Raw genomic sequence first — 15,739 nt, forward strand, 5'->3', positions numbered from 1 at the left:
GGGGGCGTTGCCCGGGCCGGCCCCGGGTGGGCACGCTGTCAACAGCGGTGGAAAGGCAAAGGAGGGAGGGGGAGCAGAGAGAGGCGTGGCTGTGCCCCTCGCGGGACCCGCATCGCCCCCACGACCCAAACGGTTTCTTCTGCCAAAGGGGCAACTCTTCCAACCCGGGCTCCCCGCAGCGCCCTCCGCGCACAGCCTCTTCCGCGAGGCTGTGGCCCGCCGCACACCGTCTTCCCCGAGGTCGGGGGCTCCCCGCGGCAGACCTCCACCCCCAGGCCGGGGCGGCGGCGCCGGACCGGACCGCGGCAGTCTCCCGCGGCCCCGCTCTCTGCGTTTGGCAGCCGGCCGCCGTGTCAGCGCCCGGTCGCGGCCTCACGCGGTTCTCTGTCTTGACTCCGCAGATATAGGCGCGGTGACATTGGCTAGGAGTGGGGGAGGAGGGAAGTCTCACAGTCCCGGCCTGGAGCCCCCCCCCCCCCCCCCCCGCCCTCCAGTTTCCACCAAGGCCCTGAGACGCCGCCCTAGGGTGGCTCTTTTAGGAGCACCCTGCCAGCCACAGTGGGCCCGGGGGCTGCGCGACCGGGGGACTCTGCGGCCCCTCCCCTCCGGGAGCTCCCAGTTCAGGGGGGCGCGACCCGCCGGGCAGCCCCGGCCCCAAGCCCCGCCGCCCGTGCACCCACTAGTCCTCCGCGCCCCGCGGCGACTCCCCGCTTTGAGCTCGGAGTGGAGTCGGCCCCCACCCCGAGCCGCGGCTCCCGGGGACGTGGAAAAGCGAGCTCAGTGGCTCCGACGCCAGAAACTTCCAACCCCGACCGGGAGGCCTGACGCCCCGGGCGGTGCCGGGCCACGGCGGGTGGGAGGGGGGGCGCGGGGGAGGGGTGTTGGAGGCTCCCGGGGCGGGAAGCAGGCTCGGCTCGCGGGGTCCCCCGGCCCCCACCCTCGCCCTCCTCCCCGGGGCCGCCGAAGGAGAGGGCGGGGCCGCTCGCCGCGCGAGGCGCCGGCGTCCGGGCTCCCGGGGCCTTGCTGCTAGTTGTCGGGCGCGTGCTTTTCCGCGCTCCGGCGCCGGGGAGCCCTCGCTGCGCTCCGAACTTTTGCCGGGCGCCGGGGCGGGGGACCCGGGGCGCGCGCCTCCGCCCGCGCGGCCGCCCCGCCCTCCTCCCTCCCCCCCGCGCGGTCCCCGCCCGCCGCGCCCGGAAAGCCCCCGCGGCTCCTCCCACCCCCGAGGGGCTTTTCTCCCGCCTGCGGCGACTTTAGTCTTCGAGCGCGGCCGCCGGGCGCTCGTTTCCGCCGGGCCGGGGCCCGCGGAGCACCGCTCTTCTGGGGCCGAGGGGGACGAGGGGCGGTGACCTCGGTGCACGCCCCGCGCCCCGGTCTCCCGGCCCGCGTCCCGGCCGCCGGCATGGTGTTGCTGGCCGGGCCCGGGCCGGAGGGCGGCGGGGCGCGCCGCGTGTCTCCGCAGCCGCCGTCCCCACCCCGGGACTCTCAGGCCGGGGCGGACCCTGCCGACTACGAGGAGTACGAGGACTTCTCGTGTCTGCCCGACACCCGCAGCATCGCCTCGGACGACTCCTTCTACCCTTTCGGAGGCGAGGAGGAATACGGCACCGCGAGCGCGGAGAGCGTCCCAGAGGGCGTCCCGGAGGAGGCGACCCTCCTGCGCGCCGCCTGCGCCAACGACGTGGGGCTGCTGAGGGCGCTGGTGCGGCGGGGGCCGAGCGCCGAGGAGGTGCAGGAGACCGACCGCAACGGCCGGGTAAGTTGGCTTCTCCGCAGGGTTCGGATCCCTCCCTGCCATTCCGCGCCACCCCGATCCCGGCTCTGCCCAGGCTCCCGCGGCGCCTCTGCCGCCGCCCAGAGCGCCTCTTCGTCGCTGTCTGGGCGTGCGGCGCGTGCGGCGCCGGGGGTGGCCTGCGCATCCCGGGCCGGGGTCACGGGCGGGGGGGTGGGGGGCGCTGCCCGAGGTCACAGCGCCGCGGGAGACGCCGCTAATCTCGCGTCCTCGCTGCCTCCTGGTCGATTCCCGCCCCCGGAGTCCTCCTGCCCTTGAATTCCCCCCCACCCCCGCCCCCACCCCCACCCACACCCCCGGGAGCCCGCGCTCGGATCCAGGTTGGACACCCCTCGTCGGGGCTGTTCGATCTGGGCTCCCCCCGACCGTTACCCTTCCTCGCCTGCAGGGAAAACGGTTCTGCCCGGAGCCCCACTGGCGCCCCTCGGTGACCTTGCCCTTTCCCTTCTACGCCCGAGCGCGGGCGGGCGCCTCCAGGCCCCAGGGATTCGGAGTTGCTTCCCGGAGTGCCTGCCGCCCACCTCCCCCGCACCCAGCCCCCGGCCCTGCTGCCCCTGGTGACCCGCGTGGCGACCTGCGAGCGTGATCTGCATGGTCACCGTCAGGAGCTAGGGCCAGCCGGGGTCCCCGGAGGCAGGTTCTGGAAGGGCAGTGGAGGGGCAGACACCCACCAAATAGGGCCGGCAGAGGTGGAGGTGGAGAGAGGCACGGGGTATCCATTAATCACGTCAAGACTCACAGATGGCAGGGCGCATCTAGAAAAGGAAAGAAAAAGTTGGCTTTCGAAGACTTGAGAATGACTAGAACAACCCAGCACACGGAGGGAAAAACCGCACAGCGACCACAGCGACCAAGTGCCCGTTAGCCTGCGCTGGGTGGACAGCGGCTGCTTCTCACCTGACTGTCACAGTCTCCAGGGGCGTCTGCAGCCTCAGCCTCGCACAACTCTGGAGTGCAGGTGCACCTGCTCCCTTGCCCTAGCTGACAGAAAGGCCGCGATTTTACTTGTGAGCTGTGACCCTGTGTCTTTGGCTTATCTCTGGAGCAGGGTGGTTTGTCTCTGCCTGTGTTTTGGGCTCGGCTCAGTCAAGTTGGGACCCGCTGGTGTCACTTTCTGCCACTTGGGCGGCTCGCTTGACACAGCGTGTGAAATGGCAGAAGGGACTGTGCTTGGTGCAACCCTGAGCCCTGTGTGGCCTTGTGACTCAGGACAGTGCCTGTATCCCAGCTTCCCTCCCCCCTCTCTGGGAAGGTGCGTGGGCTGCTGGGGCCGTTTCTACAGCTCTGCTTTTGCTGTTTGTTACTCAGGTGAGTTTTCACACACAGATGTGTACAGGAGAACTCTCTTTCCTGAAGGAGGCATCAGGCCCTGCTTTTAAAGGAAGCCCCACAGGGATCTGGAAGAACATGGTGGGGGGCCGGTAGGTCCTGTGTCCTGGGCACCCTGGGGTCTCCAGTGGGCCCGGGTGGGCAGAGGCCCAGCCTGGCTTGGCCAGCCCCCACTTCGAGGCTCCCCTGGGCTCAGCTTTATTATGTTCCCTTCGGGGGCAAAAAATAAAAGTTTGGGAACGGCCGCCTTCAAGCCAACTGAACGATAAGCCGATGCCAGGGGAGTGGGGCCTGACCAACTGGGTTTCTGGGCTACTTTTGAAAGCCACTCCCTCAGCATAGAGTCGGGGGAGGACAGTAGAAATGGACAGCGGAACAGGGTCCAGCCTCTCTGCCTCGGTTTCCTAGTTGTACCTCCTGGCATGGTGAGTACGCGACCCCCTCATGCACACGGTGCTCTGACATGGCCCTTGTTTATTTTTTTATTTGTTAAAAATTTTTTTTAACGTTTATTCATTTTTTTAGAGACAGAGACAGAGCATGAGTGGGGAGGGATAGAGAGAGAGGGACACATAGAACCCAAAGTAGGCTCCAGGCTCGGAGCTCTCAGCACAGAGCCCGATGCGGGGCTCGGACCCACGAACTGTGAGATCATGACCTGAGCTGAAGTCGGATGCTCAACCGACTGAGCCACCCACGCGCCCCTGACATGGCCCTTGTTTAGCATCTTGTCTGTTTCTCGCCAGCCTCCTCCGGCACTTTTCTCTTCTGCCAGGCAAAGCTCTTTTTCTCTCGGCTTTTCCCCTTGATTAGAGAGTCTCTCTTTGTTCCTCTGCATTGAGTCTCCTCCTCTCTGCTCCCCTCCAAATCAGGATGGAGAAATGGTACCCTTCTGACAGACTGCAAGACCCCTGGGCCCCTGTATCTTCTCATCAGGAGCCAGTCCTGCGTTAGGTGCTTTGGGGGAGGAGGGAGGCCAGAGCTTCTGTTCTTCCCAGTGGCTCCTGGATTCTCTTGATCAAACAGCCTCCCTCTTCCTGTGAAAACTGAGAATTAAGTGTTGTAAAGTGCAAATACACGACCAGTGGCAAATGGGGTAGCAAGTCATTGCATAGCGTTTCTTGCAGACGTATTTTGTGCCAGGCAGTGGTTAGGTCCCATAGGAGACGCGGAGAAGAATCAAACAGTGCTTGTCTTTACGAGGCCACCTTTTATTTGAGAAGAGAACCCAGAGAGTAATAGCTCCTGGTGCTTAGAGCCAGAGGCAGGCCCCCGAAGGCAGTCTAAAGAGATGTGGGGTTAATGTCTCCAATGCAAGCAGCTTGGAGCATTCCGGGAGCCCAGGGGAGACTTGGGGGGAGTGGAGGGAAGATGTTCTGATCTGGCTGACCGAGCCAAGGGGGTGTTGGCAGGGGCAGTATGGTTGATTGTGGGGTGGTACAGAGAGGGGGGGATGTAGGAGCCTGAGCTGGAGAGGCCAACCTGGGTCAGGTGGTAAGAGGCTGGCCCAGGGCAGCTGGCTAAGAAACAGGAGATTGGGAAGCCAGCTGTTTTCAGCATGACAGCGGTCAGCCTTGGGGCTGAGGTGTGCCTCTCCAGATGGCCACATGACTCGCTCACCCACTGCCTTCAGGTTCTCATCTCAGGGGCACCTTCGCAGGGATCTAGCCAGCAGCATCTGGAGCTGGGTAAGCACAGTCTAGGGGTTCAGGGATTGAGAGTGGTCATTTGAGAGAGCAGGTGACATCTGACTAAGATGTAGAGGAGATAGGTGGGGGAAAGCACACTGGGCAGAGGGCAAAGCAGGTGCAAAGGCCCTGAGGCATGAGCCCTTTGGGCCTGATCTATGAGCTTATCACAATGAGTGACAGTAAAAACCATACAGAAAGCCCTAGAGAGAGGTTTGGGAGTAGAGGGGTAATTGTGCGAACAGCAGAATGCACAGCTCAGAGTTATTGCCCACAGCCAGGTTTCTAGAAGAGAAATGTCTGTAAAGGCTCTGAAAGGTTTTCTGGGTATACTTGTTGAGCTAATAATCTCCTGTTAGTTAAGAAGGGCGTGCTTCCTGAGCTGACAGATGTTTCATTTGGTTTGAGTAACCAAGGATCAGATGTGTCTTGTTTAAAAACGTGCTCTCTCCTGGCTCCTGAGATGGGTTTTATCTTGGATGTGGGTCAGCATACGGTTTTTTTCTAAAATATTTATTGCTCTAAAAGGATTGCATACTTTAATATGCAACACGTAAATATTTGTCAAATGATTCTCCAGTAACATTCAAACTGTGTTCTTGCTGTCATTTAGATTTATGGTGGTTTTGTTCCCTCTGACTTGGGGACACTGCAAGCTGCCATAATTCTCTTTCTTAATTCTTCTCTTCCACTTATTATCTCCTGAGTTCCACCTTTATGGCTGTGACAGCTCTGGAGACAGGACTGAAGCCAAAGGACGTGTTTGTGCTGCTTTCCTTGTTGCAGAACAGCACTTTGCATGTCAGATAGCTCTTGAACCAAATTAGACCCAATTATGCTAAATTGAAAATATTGCACTCCCTTTTTTTATTGTTTATAAATTTTTTTTTAATGTTTACTTATTTTTTTGAAAGAGACAGAGCGTGAGCAGGGGAGGGGCAGAGAGAGAGGGAGACCCAGGCTCTGAAGCAGGCTCCAGGCTCCGAGCTATCAGCACAGAGCCCGACGCGGGGCTCGAACTCACAGACCGTGAGATCGTGACCTGAGCCGAAGTTGGACGCTCAACTGACTGAGCCACCCAGGCGCCCCCTGTTTTTAAATGTTTTAAAAAATGTTTCTTTTTTAGAGAGAGAGAGCACGAGCAGGAGAGGGGCAGAGAGAGAGAGAGAGAGAGAGAGAGAGTGGGACAGAGGATCCAAAGCAGGCTCCGCCCTAACAGCAGAGAGCGCCATGCAGGGCTTGAACTCACAAAGGGTGAGATCAGGACCTGAGCCGAAGTCAGATGCTTAGCCAGCTGAGCCACCCACGCACCCCTGTTGCACTCCTTTCTTGCTATAACTCTTCTCACATATGGTTAACTTCTAGGGACTCTCCAAAGTCCCCTCCGCCCCTTTGTCTCTTGTCTCTCGGTTCAGCAAAGCCACACCTCGGCACGGGCGAACTCTTCCTTCACTCGCGTTTTATACATTTGCAGCAGTGACTGGGCCTTTTTTTATCTTGACACACCTGTAAGGAAAAATTTGGGTTCGATTTTTGTTTTTTGTTTGTTTTTCGAATGCAGCAGGGAGATTTACAAACTTTGGAATCACCTTTCCCCAAACTGAGACTCAGGTGGTTTGGACTTCACACCCAGCCCTTCGGCGGCTCCCAGGCCTCATGCACTGAATGTGCCGAGAGTGGCCTCGCGTGTGAAAGTGACTTCTGGCCTCTGTGGAGCTGAGGGCCGGCAGGCAGTCAAGCGCGGGAGCTTGTGGGCAGGGAGCTTGACTTTGCTGTTGGGGATGTATGTTAGTGTGTTACCGTAGATCCTGAAGTGTGGGGGAGGGCTGGGAAGGGAGAACAAGCAGATTAGACCGGAGCCCAAGGGGCGGGAGCAGAGAGGCGGTCAGCTGAAGCCGACACGTGCATGCGGCAGACAGGCTGGCCGATTTGTGCTTCTTCCTCCCCAGGGACCATGCAGGGGTGGGGGCTTTGCTCTGGGCCCAGCATCAGTAGGGAGGTCCATGTGCTTTTCTGAATCTTTGTTTTTATTTTATTTTATTTTTATTTTATTTTATTTTATTTTATTTTATTTTATTTTATTTTAGTTCAGTTTAGTTTAAGTTTAAGTTTAAGTTTATTTAGTTATCTTTAGAGAGAGAGAGGGAGAGAGGGAGAACACAAGCAGGGGAGGGGCAGAAAGAGAGGGAGAGACATTCCCAAGCAGGCTCCACACCATCAGTGCAGAGCCCGCCGGGAGCTCAAACTCATGAACTGGGAGATCATGACCTGAGCCGAAATCGAGAGTTGGACGCTTAACCGATGGAGCCACCCAGGTGCCCCATCTCCGATATATTTTTTTTAAGGGTGTAATTTTTTAAGAACAGTTTTAGATTCACAGCAAAATTAAAGGGAAGGCACAGAGATTTCCCATCGACCTCCTGTCCCAGCACATGCATAGGCTACCCCATTACCAACATCCGCAAGCAGAGTGTGTATTTGTTACAACTGATGAACCTGCATTGACTCATTATGATCCCCCAAATCCATGGTTTACATTGGGGTTCATTCTTGGTGTTATACATTCTGTGGGTTTGGACGAATGTACCCATTATTATAATACCATTAAGAGTCTCCCATGTGTTTTTGACGCAAGTGTACCAGTTTTCCTTGGACACAAGAATGTGGAATAAGAAATAACTGTGACACCCCCAGGGCGTGTAGGACAGTAAACATTTTGCTGAGGACAGTCCAGCTCAGCTGATCTTGGCTGGACTTGAGACCAGCGGGAGTCTGCTGAGGAGGGCAGGACCAGGGAGGTCTTATCTGGGGTGACTCTGTCCGGTGGGTTTTCTCATCCTCCAGCAGGCCGGCCTGGGCTTGTTCTCCAGGGCAGGAGAGCGAAAAAGGATCAGCGTCCCTTCTGCTGAAGCAAGTCACAAGGCCAAGCCCTCTTAAGGGTGAATTTGCTTTTGTTTGTAAAAGTTGTTATTCACTAACCCTGAGCAATTATTTGTTTAAATTTAGTTTTATGAAGGAAAATTTCAGATAGGTTCCCAAGTAGAGGGTACTAAGAGCGTCTGCCTCCTAACCATCCAATATCAGTAAGCATCAGCTCCTGGGGCACCTGGATGGCTCAGCTGGTTAAGCGTCTGACTCTGGATTTCAGCTCAGGTCACGATTTCACGATTCATGAGTTCGAGCCCTGCATCAGGCTCTGCACTGTCAGTGGGATTTTCTCTCTCTCTCCTTTCTCTGCCCCACCCTTGCTAGCCCCACCCCTCTCAAAATAAATACACATTAAAAAAAAAAAAATCAGTTCCCAAAGTCCTGTTTTAATTTAATTTTTCTGAGTTTTTTTACCCATTGTTTTAGATTTTTGAAAAACTCTTTAATGTCTGACTTTATAGTATAAGCTAAATTCTTATATTTGCTTCTATATTTAATCTACTATAAAATGGTCTTTTATTTTATTTATTTATTTATTTTAAAAAATAATTTATTGTCAAGTTAGCTAACATACAGGGTGCTCTTGGCTTCGGGGTTAAATTCCCATGATTCATCACTTACATACAACACCCAGTGCTCATCCCAACAAGTGCCCTCCTTAATGCCCATCACCCTTTTTCCTCTCTCCCCCCAACCCATCAACCCTCAGTTTTGTTCTCTGTATTTTTTTTTTTCAACGTTTTTTATTTATTTTTGGGACAGAGAGAGACAGAGCATGAGCGGGGGAGGGGCAGAGAGAGAGGGAGACACAGAATCGGAAACAGGCTCCAGGCTCCGAGCCATCAGCCCAGAGCCTGACGCGGGGCTCGAACTCACGGACCGCGCGATCGTGACCTGGCTGAAGTCGGACGCTTAACCGACTGCGCCACCCAGGCGCCCCTGTTCTCTGTATTTAAGTTTCTTATGGTTTGCCCCCCTCTCTATTTGAAACTAATTTTTTCCCTTTCCCTTCTTCCCCCATGGTCTTCTGTTAAGTTTCTCAAGTTCCACATATGAGTTAAAATATATCTGCCTGTCTCTGACTAATTTCACTTAGTATAATACCCTCCAGTTCCATCCACATTGCTGCAAATGGCAAGAGTTCATTCTTTCTCATTGCCAAGTAGTATTCCATGGTATATAAAACCACATCTTCTGTATCCATTCATCAGTTGATGGACATTTGGGTTCTTTCCATAGTTTGGCTATTGTTGAAGGCACTGCTATAAACATTGGCGTGCATGTGGCCCTATGCATCAGCACTCCTGTATCCTTTGGGTAAATTCCTAGCAGTGCAATTGCTGGGTCGTAGCTTGGGTGAAGGTTTTAGAAATTTAGAAAGACCATTGTCATGGGGTTTTGGAGCTGGAAGAGATTTTAGAGGTTATTTGTGTTCACCTTTTTGTAGTTGAAGAAAGTGAGGCTCAGGGGAGAAGGCATCTAGTACGTCAGGAGAGCTGGGTTCTAGAAGGACCCCAGGCTGCTCCCGCTGCTCCGTTGAGCCCCCCAGGGGTCTCTCCACTGTGCCCTTTCCTCCTCTGGGTGTCCATGGGGAATGGGGTAGTGGTTGGGGTGATTTTGAACATCCGATTGCTTTTTCATCCTGTACCTGTAAGGGAAGAGTAAGGCAGAGGCGTTCTAGAAATATGAAATAACAAGGTATACGAACTCCTGGAATACCATTTATTCGTCTGACATTTATATCAGTATAATATGCAAGCTATTCAAAGCGATTTTGCATGAGAACTGCTATATATGGCTTTGAGATAGGAAACGCTCTAAGTATTTAACTAATTGTTTAAGTTGCTAGAATCCAAGCTGTCCTGTCAGATGTTTAGGTCAGTAACTCTAATGGTTATGGGATAATTCAGATTTTCTCTTCTTCCTGAGTCCGTTATGGAAATGTCTGTTTTTCTATGGAAGTCTCCTATTTTTTCTAAGTTTTGAAGGTCAATTGTCAGAAGTTTTTATAGAGTTTCCTTTTTAATGTTTGTTATAACTGTCTTATAGCTGTTTTAGTATATTTTTAAATTTGTGCTGTTTCTCTTTTGTGATGAATATCATACAAAATATCCATCCAATTACTTCTTTTAGAGAGTCAACTTTTGCTCTGTGTTCTTTTTTTAAGTAGGGCTTCAGGCTCAGTGCAGAGCCCAGTGTGGGGTTTGAACTCATGACCCAGATATCAAGACCTGAGCTGAGATCAAGAGTGGGATGCTTAAGCAGTTGAGCCATGCGGGCACCCCTCTGGATCTGTTTCCTCACTATTTCATCAGTTTCTGTCTGTAAAAAAAAATTATTTCCTTCAGGTTTATTAAAGTAACAGTTTTGCTTTTCCTACAAATTGGATATACAGTATTTTCTTATTGTTCTAATTTACATTAGGATTTCTTTTCTTCTTCCTTTTTTATTTATTTTAGAGAGAGCGCATGGGGGAGGGCAAGAAGGAGAGGGAGAGAGAGAATCTTAAGCAGGCTCCATTTTCAGTGCAGAGCCCAATGTGGGGCTTGAACTCATGACCCTGGGATCATGACCTGAGCCTAAACCAAGAGTTGAATGCTCAACCGACTGAGCCACCCAGGTGCCCCTCTTCTTTGTCTGATCTAGAAGTTATTTAGGATTATGTTTAACATTTTAAAAATACATATTTTTAAGCTTTATTAAATGAATTTTTTAAGCCTGATTCAGAAAATATGGTCTTTTTATTTAATGTTTATTTGTTTATTTATTTTTGGAGAGAAAGAGAGAGTGCAAGCAGCAGAGGGGCAAAGAGAGAGGGAGAGAGAGAATCCCAAGCAGGCTCCAAGCTGTCAGCCCAGCACATATAGACCATACTGAGAATATGGTCTATATGATACTTACTTGAAATTTCTTGAGACTAGCCTTACAGCCTATTGGGTCAGTTATTCTAAATGATAACCAAGTGATAGTCTATGATTTCTCCAAATTAAGTAGTTCCATACATAAAATAATATGTAATTCCTTTTTTTAAAAAAAATTTTAATGTTTATTTTTGAGACAGAGAGAAAGGGAGAGGGCCAGAGAGAGAGGGAGACACAGAATACAGAGCAGGCTCCTGGCTCTGAGCTGTCAGCACAGAGCCCAACGCAGGGCTTGAACTCGTGAACTGCAAGATCATGACCTGAGCCGGAGTCAGACACTTAACCAACTGAGCCACCCAGGCACCCCTGTAATTCCTTTTAATTAAAAGAAATAAGAAGGTTGTAGAGAAGTTGTTAACATGTGTGAACAAAGAAAGTATGTTTCATTCAAGACAATCGGGAAGTAATTTTTTTAGACAGGCTGGTGGAATGATGGTGTAGGTATGGGGTGTGTGTGTGTGTTCTTATGGAGTCAGATTTTAAGATGAAGTAGGATGTTAAGAATCCTTGAAGTTATTCGTTGTGTGTGTACATAAACGAGACTGTTTTCAAGTGATGTTCTTATAATTTTTTTTAATGTTTATTTATTTATTTATTTTTATTTTTATTTAAAAAAAATTTTTTTTTTAACGTTTATTTATTTTTGAGACAGAGAGAGACAGAGCATGAACAGGGGAGGGGCAGAGAGAGAGGGAGACACAGAATCCGAAACAGGCTCCAGGCTCTGAGCTGTCAGCATAGAGCCCGACGCGGGGCTCAAACTCACGGACCGTGAGATCATGACCTGAGCCGAAGTCGGACGCTTAACCGACCAAGCCACCTAGGCGTCCCAATGCTTATTTATTTTTGAGAGAGACAGTGCAAGCAGGGGAGGGGCAGAGAGAGAGGGAGACACAGAATCCGAAGCAGGCTCCAGGCTCTGAGCTGTCAGCACAGAGCCCAACGTGGGTCTCGAACTGATGAACCATGAGATCATGACCTGAGCTGAAGTCGGCCGCTCAACTGACTGAGCCACCCAGGCGCCCCTCAAATGATGTTCTTAAGTTTGAAAGACAATTGAAGGTGAATTTTACTTATTTCTACCAAGTCAGAGATAGGAAATTACGGTAGACATGAAATCTCGAGTGACGGTTGGCTCAGTGGCTTTTAAAATTGGGTTGGAGTCGTGGGACTGAGAGCAATTTCAAAGTCACAAAAACAGATGTATGCTTCTCAAGGTGTATTCATGTCAGCTCCGAATAAGTTCAGTCCGGAGTAGGCAAGTGACGGGATGTGGAGTCAAGCATTTCTCTCTTGCTTCTGTTTCTGGGATTTAACTGACTCCTGGATCAGATACAGCACCTGCCGAGCGAGGGCCATTCCAGCGGAGAGAGGCCAGGCGGGGGGTGTAGAGGCGAGCCCCTTGAAGAGGCAGGAGCAGGGTGTTACATAAATTCAGCGTCGCACATTTCCTGAGATGACGGAAGGTGCAGGAGGTTGATTTAAACATAAAGGAAGGTGGGCAATTAGGCTGTGTAATTCCATTTGTGTAACATTCTTGAAATAATGCAGTTGTAGCAATGAAGACCAGCTTATGGGTTGCCGGGGCTAGGGCTTCTGAGAGAGGAGGAGTGAGGGGCTCCCTAACGGGGTGGCATGCGGGGGCCTGTGGTGACGGCCAGGTCTGCATCTGGACTGTGGTGGTCTACACGTGGGTTGAAATGGCAGAGAATCACTCCACCCACCCCACAGCTGAGCAGGCTCTGTGGATTGTGGCCATGTGCATTTCATGGTGGTGCCCCTGCCCTGTAATTCTGTCACATGTCAACACCGGGGCGGGGGGGGGGGGGGGCCGGCGGTTTCTGTGAATCTATCATTCTTTTTTTTTTTTTTTTTTTAAGTATTTATTTGAGAGTGAGAGAGAGCAGAGGAGGGACAGAGAAAGGGGGGCAGTGAGAGGGAGACAATCCTAAGCAGGTTCCTCACTATCACCACATGGAGCTCGAACCCACAAACCATGACCTGAGTCAAAATCAAGAGTCAGACGCTCAACCGACTGAGCCACGTATCATTATTGGCCTGTATCATTATTTCACGATCGCCAGTATAATAATGAAGGAAGGCAACCCTTAAAAGTGGTTAAGGTAGAGATATCTTATGTCAGTTTTACCACCGTATAAAAATTGGAAAATAAAATAAAGGCATGCGTTACCTTTTATCTGTAGCCTTACCACCATGAATAGATCAGTTTTAGATACATAGTTTTTAGAAAAGCAAAGCAGTGTCAGACCTGGTTAATGTGTGGGAATGGCACCCGCTGGGAATATTAGATGTATGAGCCATTGCTGCCGTGCACTGGCATCACATGAGAGCTTTTCCCAAATCCAGGATCCCAGGCCCTCCCGAGACCTACTGGACCAGAATCAGTACTTTACTCAGGCCTTGATGTGATTGGCACGTACACCCGTTTGAAGAGCTCTGGGACGTTTCTTAGAGCAGATTGGTGGCCAAAGATGGCGGGCTCAGGTTGGTTACGTGACCGTGGACAAGTCACATGATCTTTTCGTCTTGAGTTTCCTCTAGATCCCCAGCCATAAAATGGGGATGCTTAGTATGGAAATAGCAACACGTTACCGAGGCTCGAGGCAGAATGCGCATCACAGGCACTCAGTAAGTGGAACTATTGTTTCCATGGTGAGTTAATCTCAAGATGGTTTCCGGTACGGCTGTTCCAATTTTAGCCAAGAGAAAAGGAGGAAGCAAGAGAATGGCATGTCTAGTCGGTGATGACTCTTCTGTCACCGCAAGAATGTTGAGGGTGGAGCCCGTGTTGAGCGTTTATACTCAGCGAGCGGCAGTTGGTGCCATGGGTGCAGATGAAGCCAGGTGTCAGGGTAGATAGGAGGGAGAGAAGGGTGTGGCGCCCCATCTTGGTGCATCTTGGGAGCACCTGTGATTCCAGATGGGTGGAGACTGAGACGCTGCCTCAGGAAGTGGAGGGGAAGCAGTCTGAGGCTTGGGGGAGAACGAGAAGGGTTTAGACTCCCAACCGATGAGGAAGGAGGGCACTTCCGGGAGGGGGAAGATGGCATATATGTGCTGGGGATCATTACAAGCCTTTCTCGTTCTTCAGCATTGTCCTCGAGTACAGGTTAGTGCGGAGAGCCCTGGAATCGAAGCCCTGGTCCATCCGGAGACTGTCACAGTCTGATGCCACTGCAGCGGGTTTCCAGAGTTTCCTTCCGTTTCTACTTTTCCTTGATATGGTCGAGCCAGGCATTCCAAAGGGCCTGGCCCTGCCCCCTTCTGTCAAGTTGGTGGGTCTGTATGGCTTCCGCCCAGACCTTCCAGCTTTTGTATTTGAAAACACGAGGGACAGCAGTCATGTGCTAAAAACAGCAGTGGTGACTCAGCTCCCAGCGCTGTGAGTTCGGTCTTTTCTCTTTCGGGTTAGATAATGGGTGGGTTTCTAGGAAATCACGTCCATTTATAGCAGTGCCGAGCTGCACCGGACTCAGCCGAGGAGACTTTGAAGCCAGGTTGCTGCGCCGTGGGGTCCTTTTGTTACCAGGAGATGCGTCTCCCTGCTGGCTGTCCTGCCTCTCGGGATCCAGGTCTTTGGGGGACCTGTTTTGTCCACAGTGGAAAGGGACATAGGCACCGAGGAGTGGGGAAGGAGCGACCCTGGTGCATCTTGTCACCGCACATCCTCCTTTGTTGAAGGGTGGGCTGGGACAGGCCACCTCGGAGGTCTCTGGCACATCCTCCCTGCGTTGTGATGGAGTGGGGAGGCCGCCTTCAGCGGGCACACGATGGCCCTGTGGGGTTATCATCCTGCTCCGTTGCATCTGGGAGTTTCCTGCGGCAGCCCTCAAAGTCCTACCTTCTGAGAAGCCCCTGTGCCCTGGCAGATCCAGGTGGTCGGTCACCCGTTGGGGCCACATACGAAGTGTCCCCAAGAGAAGCTGAAAGACCTGCTGACCTCAGATTTCCTCCTTTAGTGGCACCTGGACTTCTTATCTTGGAGGAAAGCTGTTGTGTTAATTTATATTGGTGGTGGGGGGAGGGGGGTTGTCCCTGGGAGGGAAGCATTTACCTAAATTTAGTTGCTCAGACTGTGTTTTTGTTTTACGTTTATTTTTGAGAGGCAGAGAGAGCGCGAATGGGGGAGGGGTGGAGAGAGAGGGAGACACAAACTCTGAAGCAGGCTTCAGGCTCTGAGCTGTCAGCACAGAGCCCCACGTGGGGCTCGAACCCACGAACCGTGAGGTCATGACTTGAGCCAAAGTCGGATGCTCAACCGACTGAGCCACCCAGGCACCCCTGTTGTGTTTTGTTTTAAAATAGGTTCTATGCCCAATGTGGGGCTTGACCTCCTGACCCCAGATCAAGAGTTGTATGCTTTACCGACTGAGACAGCCGGGCACCTCTGGACTGTTTTTTGTTTTGTTTTGTTTTGTTTTATTTTATCATGCTACAGCACCCACGTGGGACACATGACAGGTGTAGCTTCTTGAGGGTACTTTTGGGGGGCAGGGGAGCCCTTGATCAGGAAGGGCCCTTGGGTGGGTCCTGGAGAGGTGGGTTGAGTCTCCATTGCCACACATGAAAAGTAGGATAAATACATTTCCCTAAAATGCACCAGGAACTCTGAGATGAATTTGAAATTTTCTTTGGTGTCGACAGATCTAAATCCATTGGTTTCAGAATGAGGTACGAGTGAATTGAGTTATTTTTTTTTTTAAAAAACCAGAACTGGGGCGCCTGGGCGGCTTAGTCAGTTGAGCATCTGACTCTAGATTTCCACTCAGGTCATGATCCCAGGGTCATGGGGTCGAGCCCTGTGTTGGGCTCTGTGCTGAGCATGGAGGCTGCTAAAGATTCTCTCTCCCTCTGCCCCTTTCCCCTGATTGTGCTTTCTCTCTCTCTCTCTCTCTCTCTCTCTCTCTCTCTCCCTCCCCCCCCCCCCCCCCCCCCCCGCCGATCATGCTCAGTAAGATGCTGTTAACTTATTTTGAAAGGATTCCCAGTGGGAGTGCCTGGGTGGCTCAGTTGGTGGAGTGTCCAACTCCTGACTTCAGCTCAAGTTATGATCTCACGGTTCG

The 15,739-nt window shown here is 52.4% G+C and overlaps 1 protein-coding gene across 2 annotated transcripts in view; it reads left to right on the plus strand.

Moving 5' to 3' along the window:
- Positions 1-1,264: 1,264 nt before the first annotated feature.
- The window catches only part of ANKRD33B (ankyrin repeat domain 33B), an 84,252-nt gene continuing 69,777 nt past the window's right edge, over positions 1,265-15,739 (plus strand). For both annotated transcript variants that reach the window (XM_058715653.1, XM_058715658.1), the window contains exon 1: positions 1,265-1,753. In XM_058715653.1, the coding sequence (XP_058571636.1) occupies positions 1,400-1,753 (354 nt within the window). In that variant the 5' untranslated portion in view covers positions 1,265-1,399. The remainder of the gene's footprint in view (positions 1,754-15,739) is intronic.

Source organism: Neofelis nebulosa, chromosome 1 (assembly GCF_028018385.1).
Source record: "Neofelis nebulosa isolate mNeoNeb1 chromosome 1, mNeoNeb1.pri, whole genome shotgun sequence".
In the NCBI taxonomy this organism is placed as follows: domain Eukaryota; kingdom Metazoa; phylum Chordata; class Mammalia; order Carnivora; family Felidae; genus Neofelis; species Neofelis nebulosa.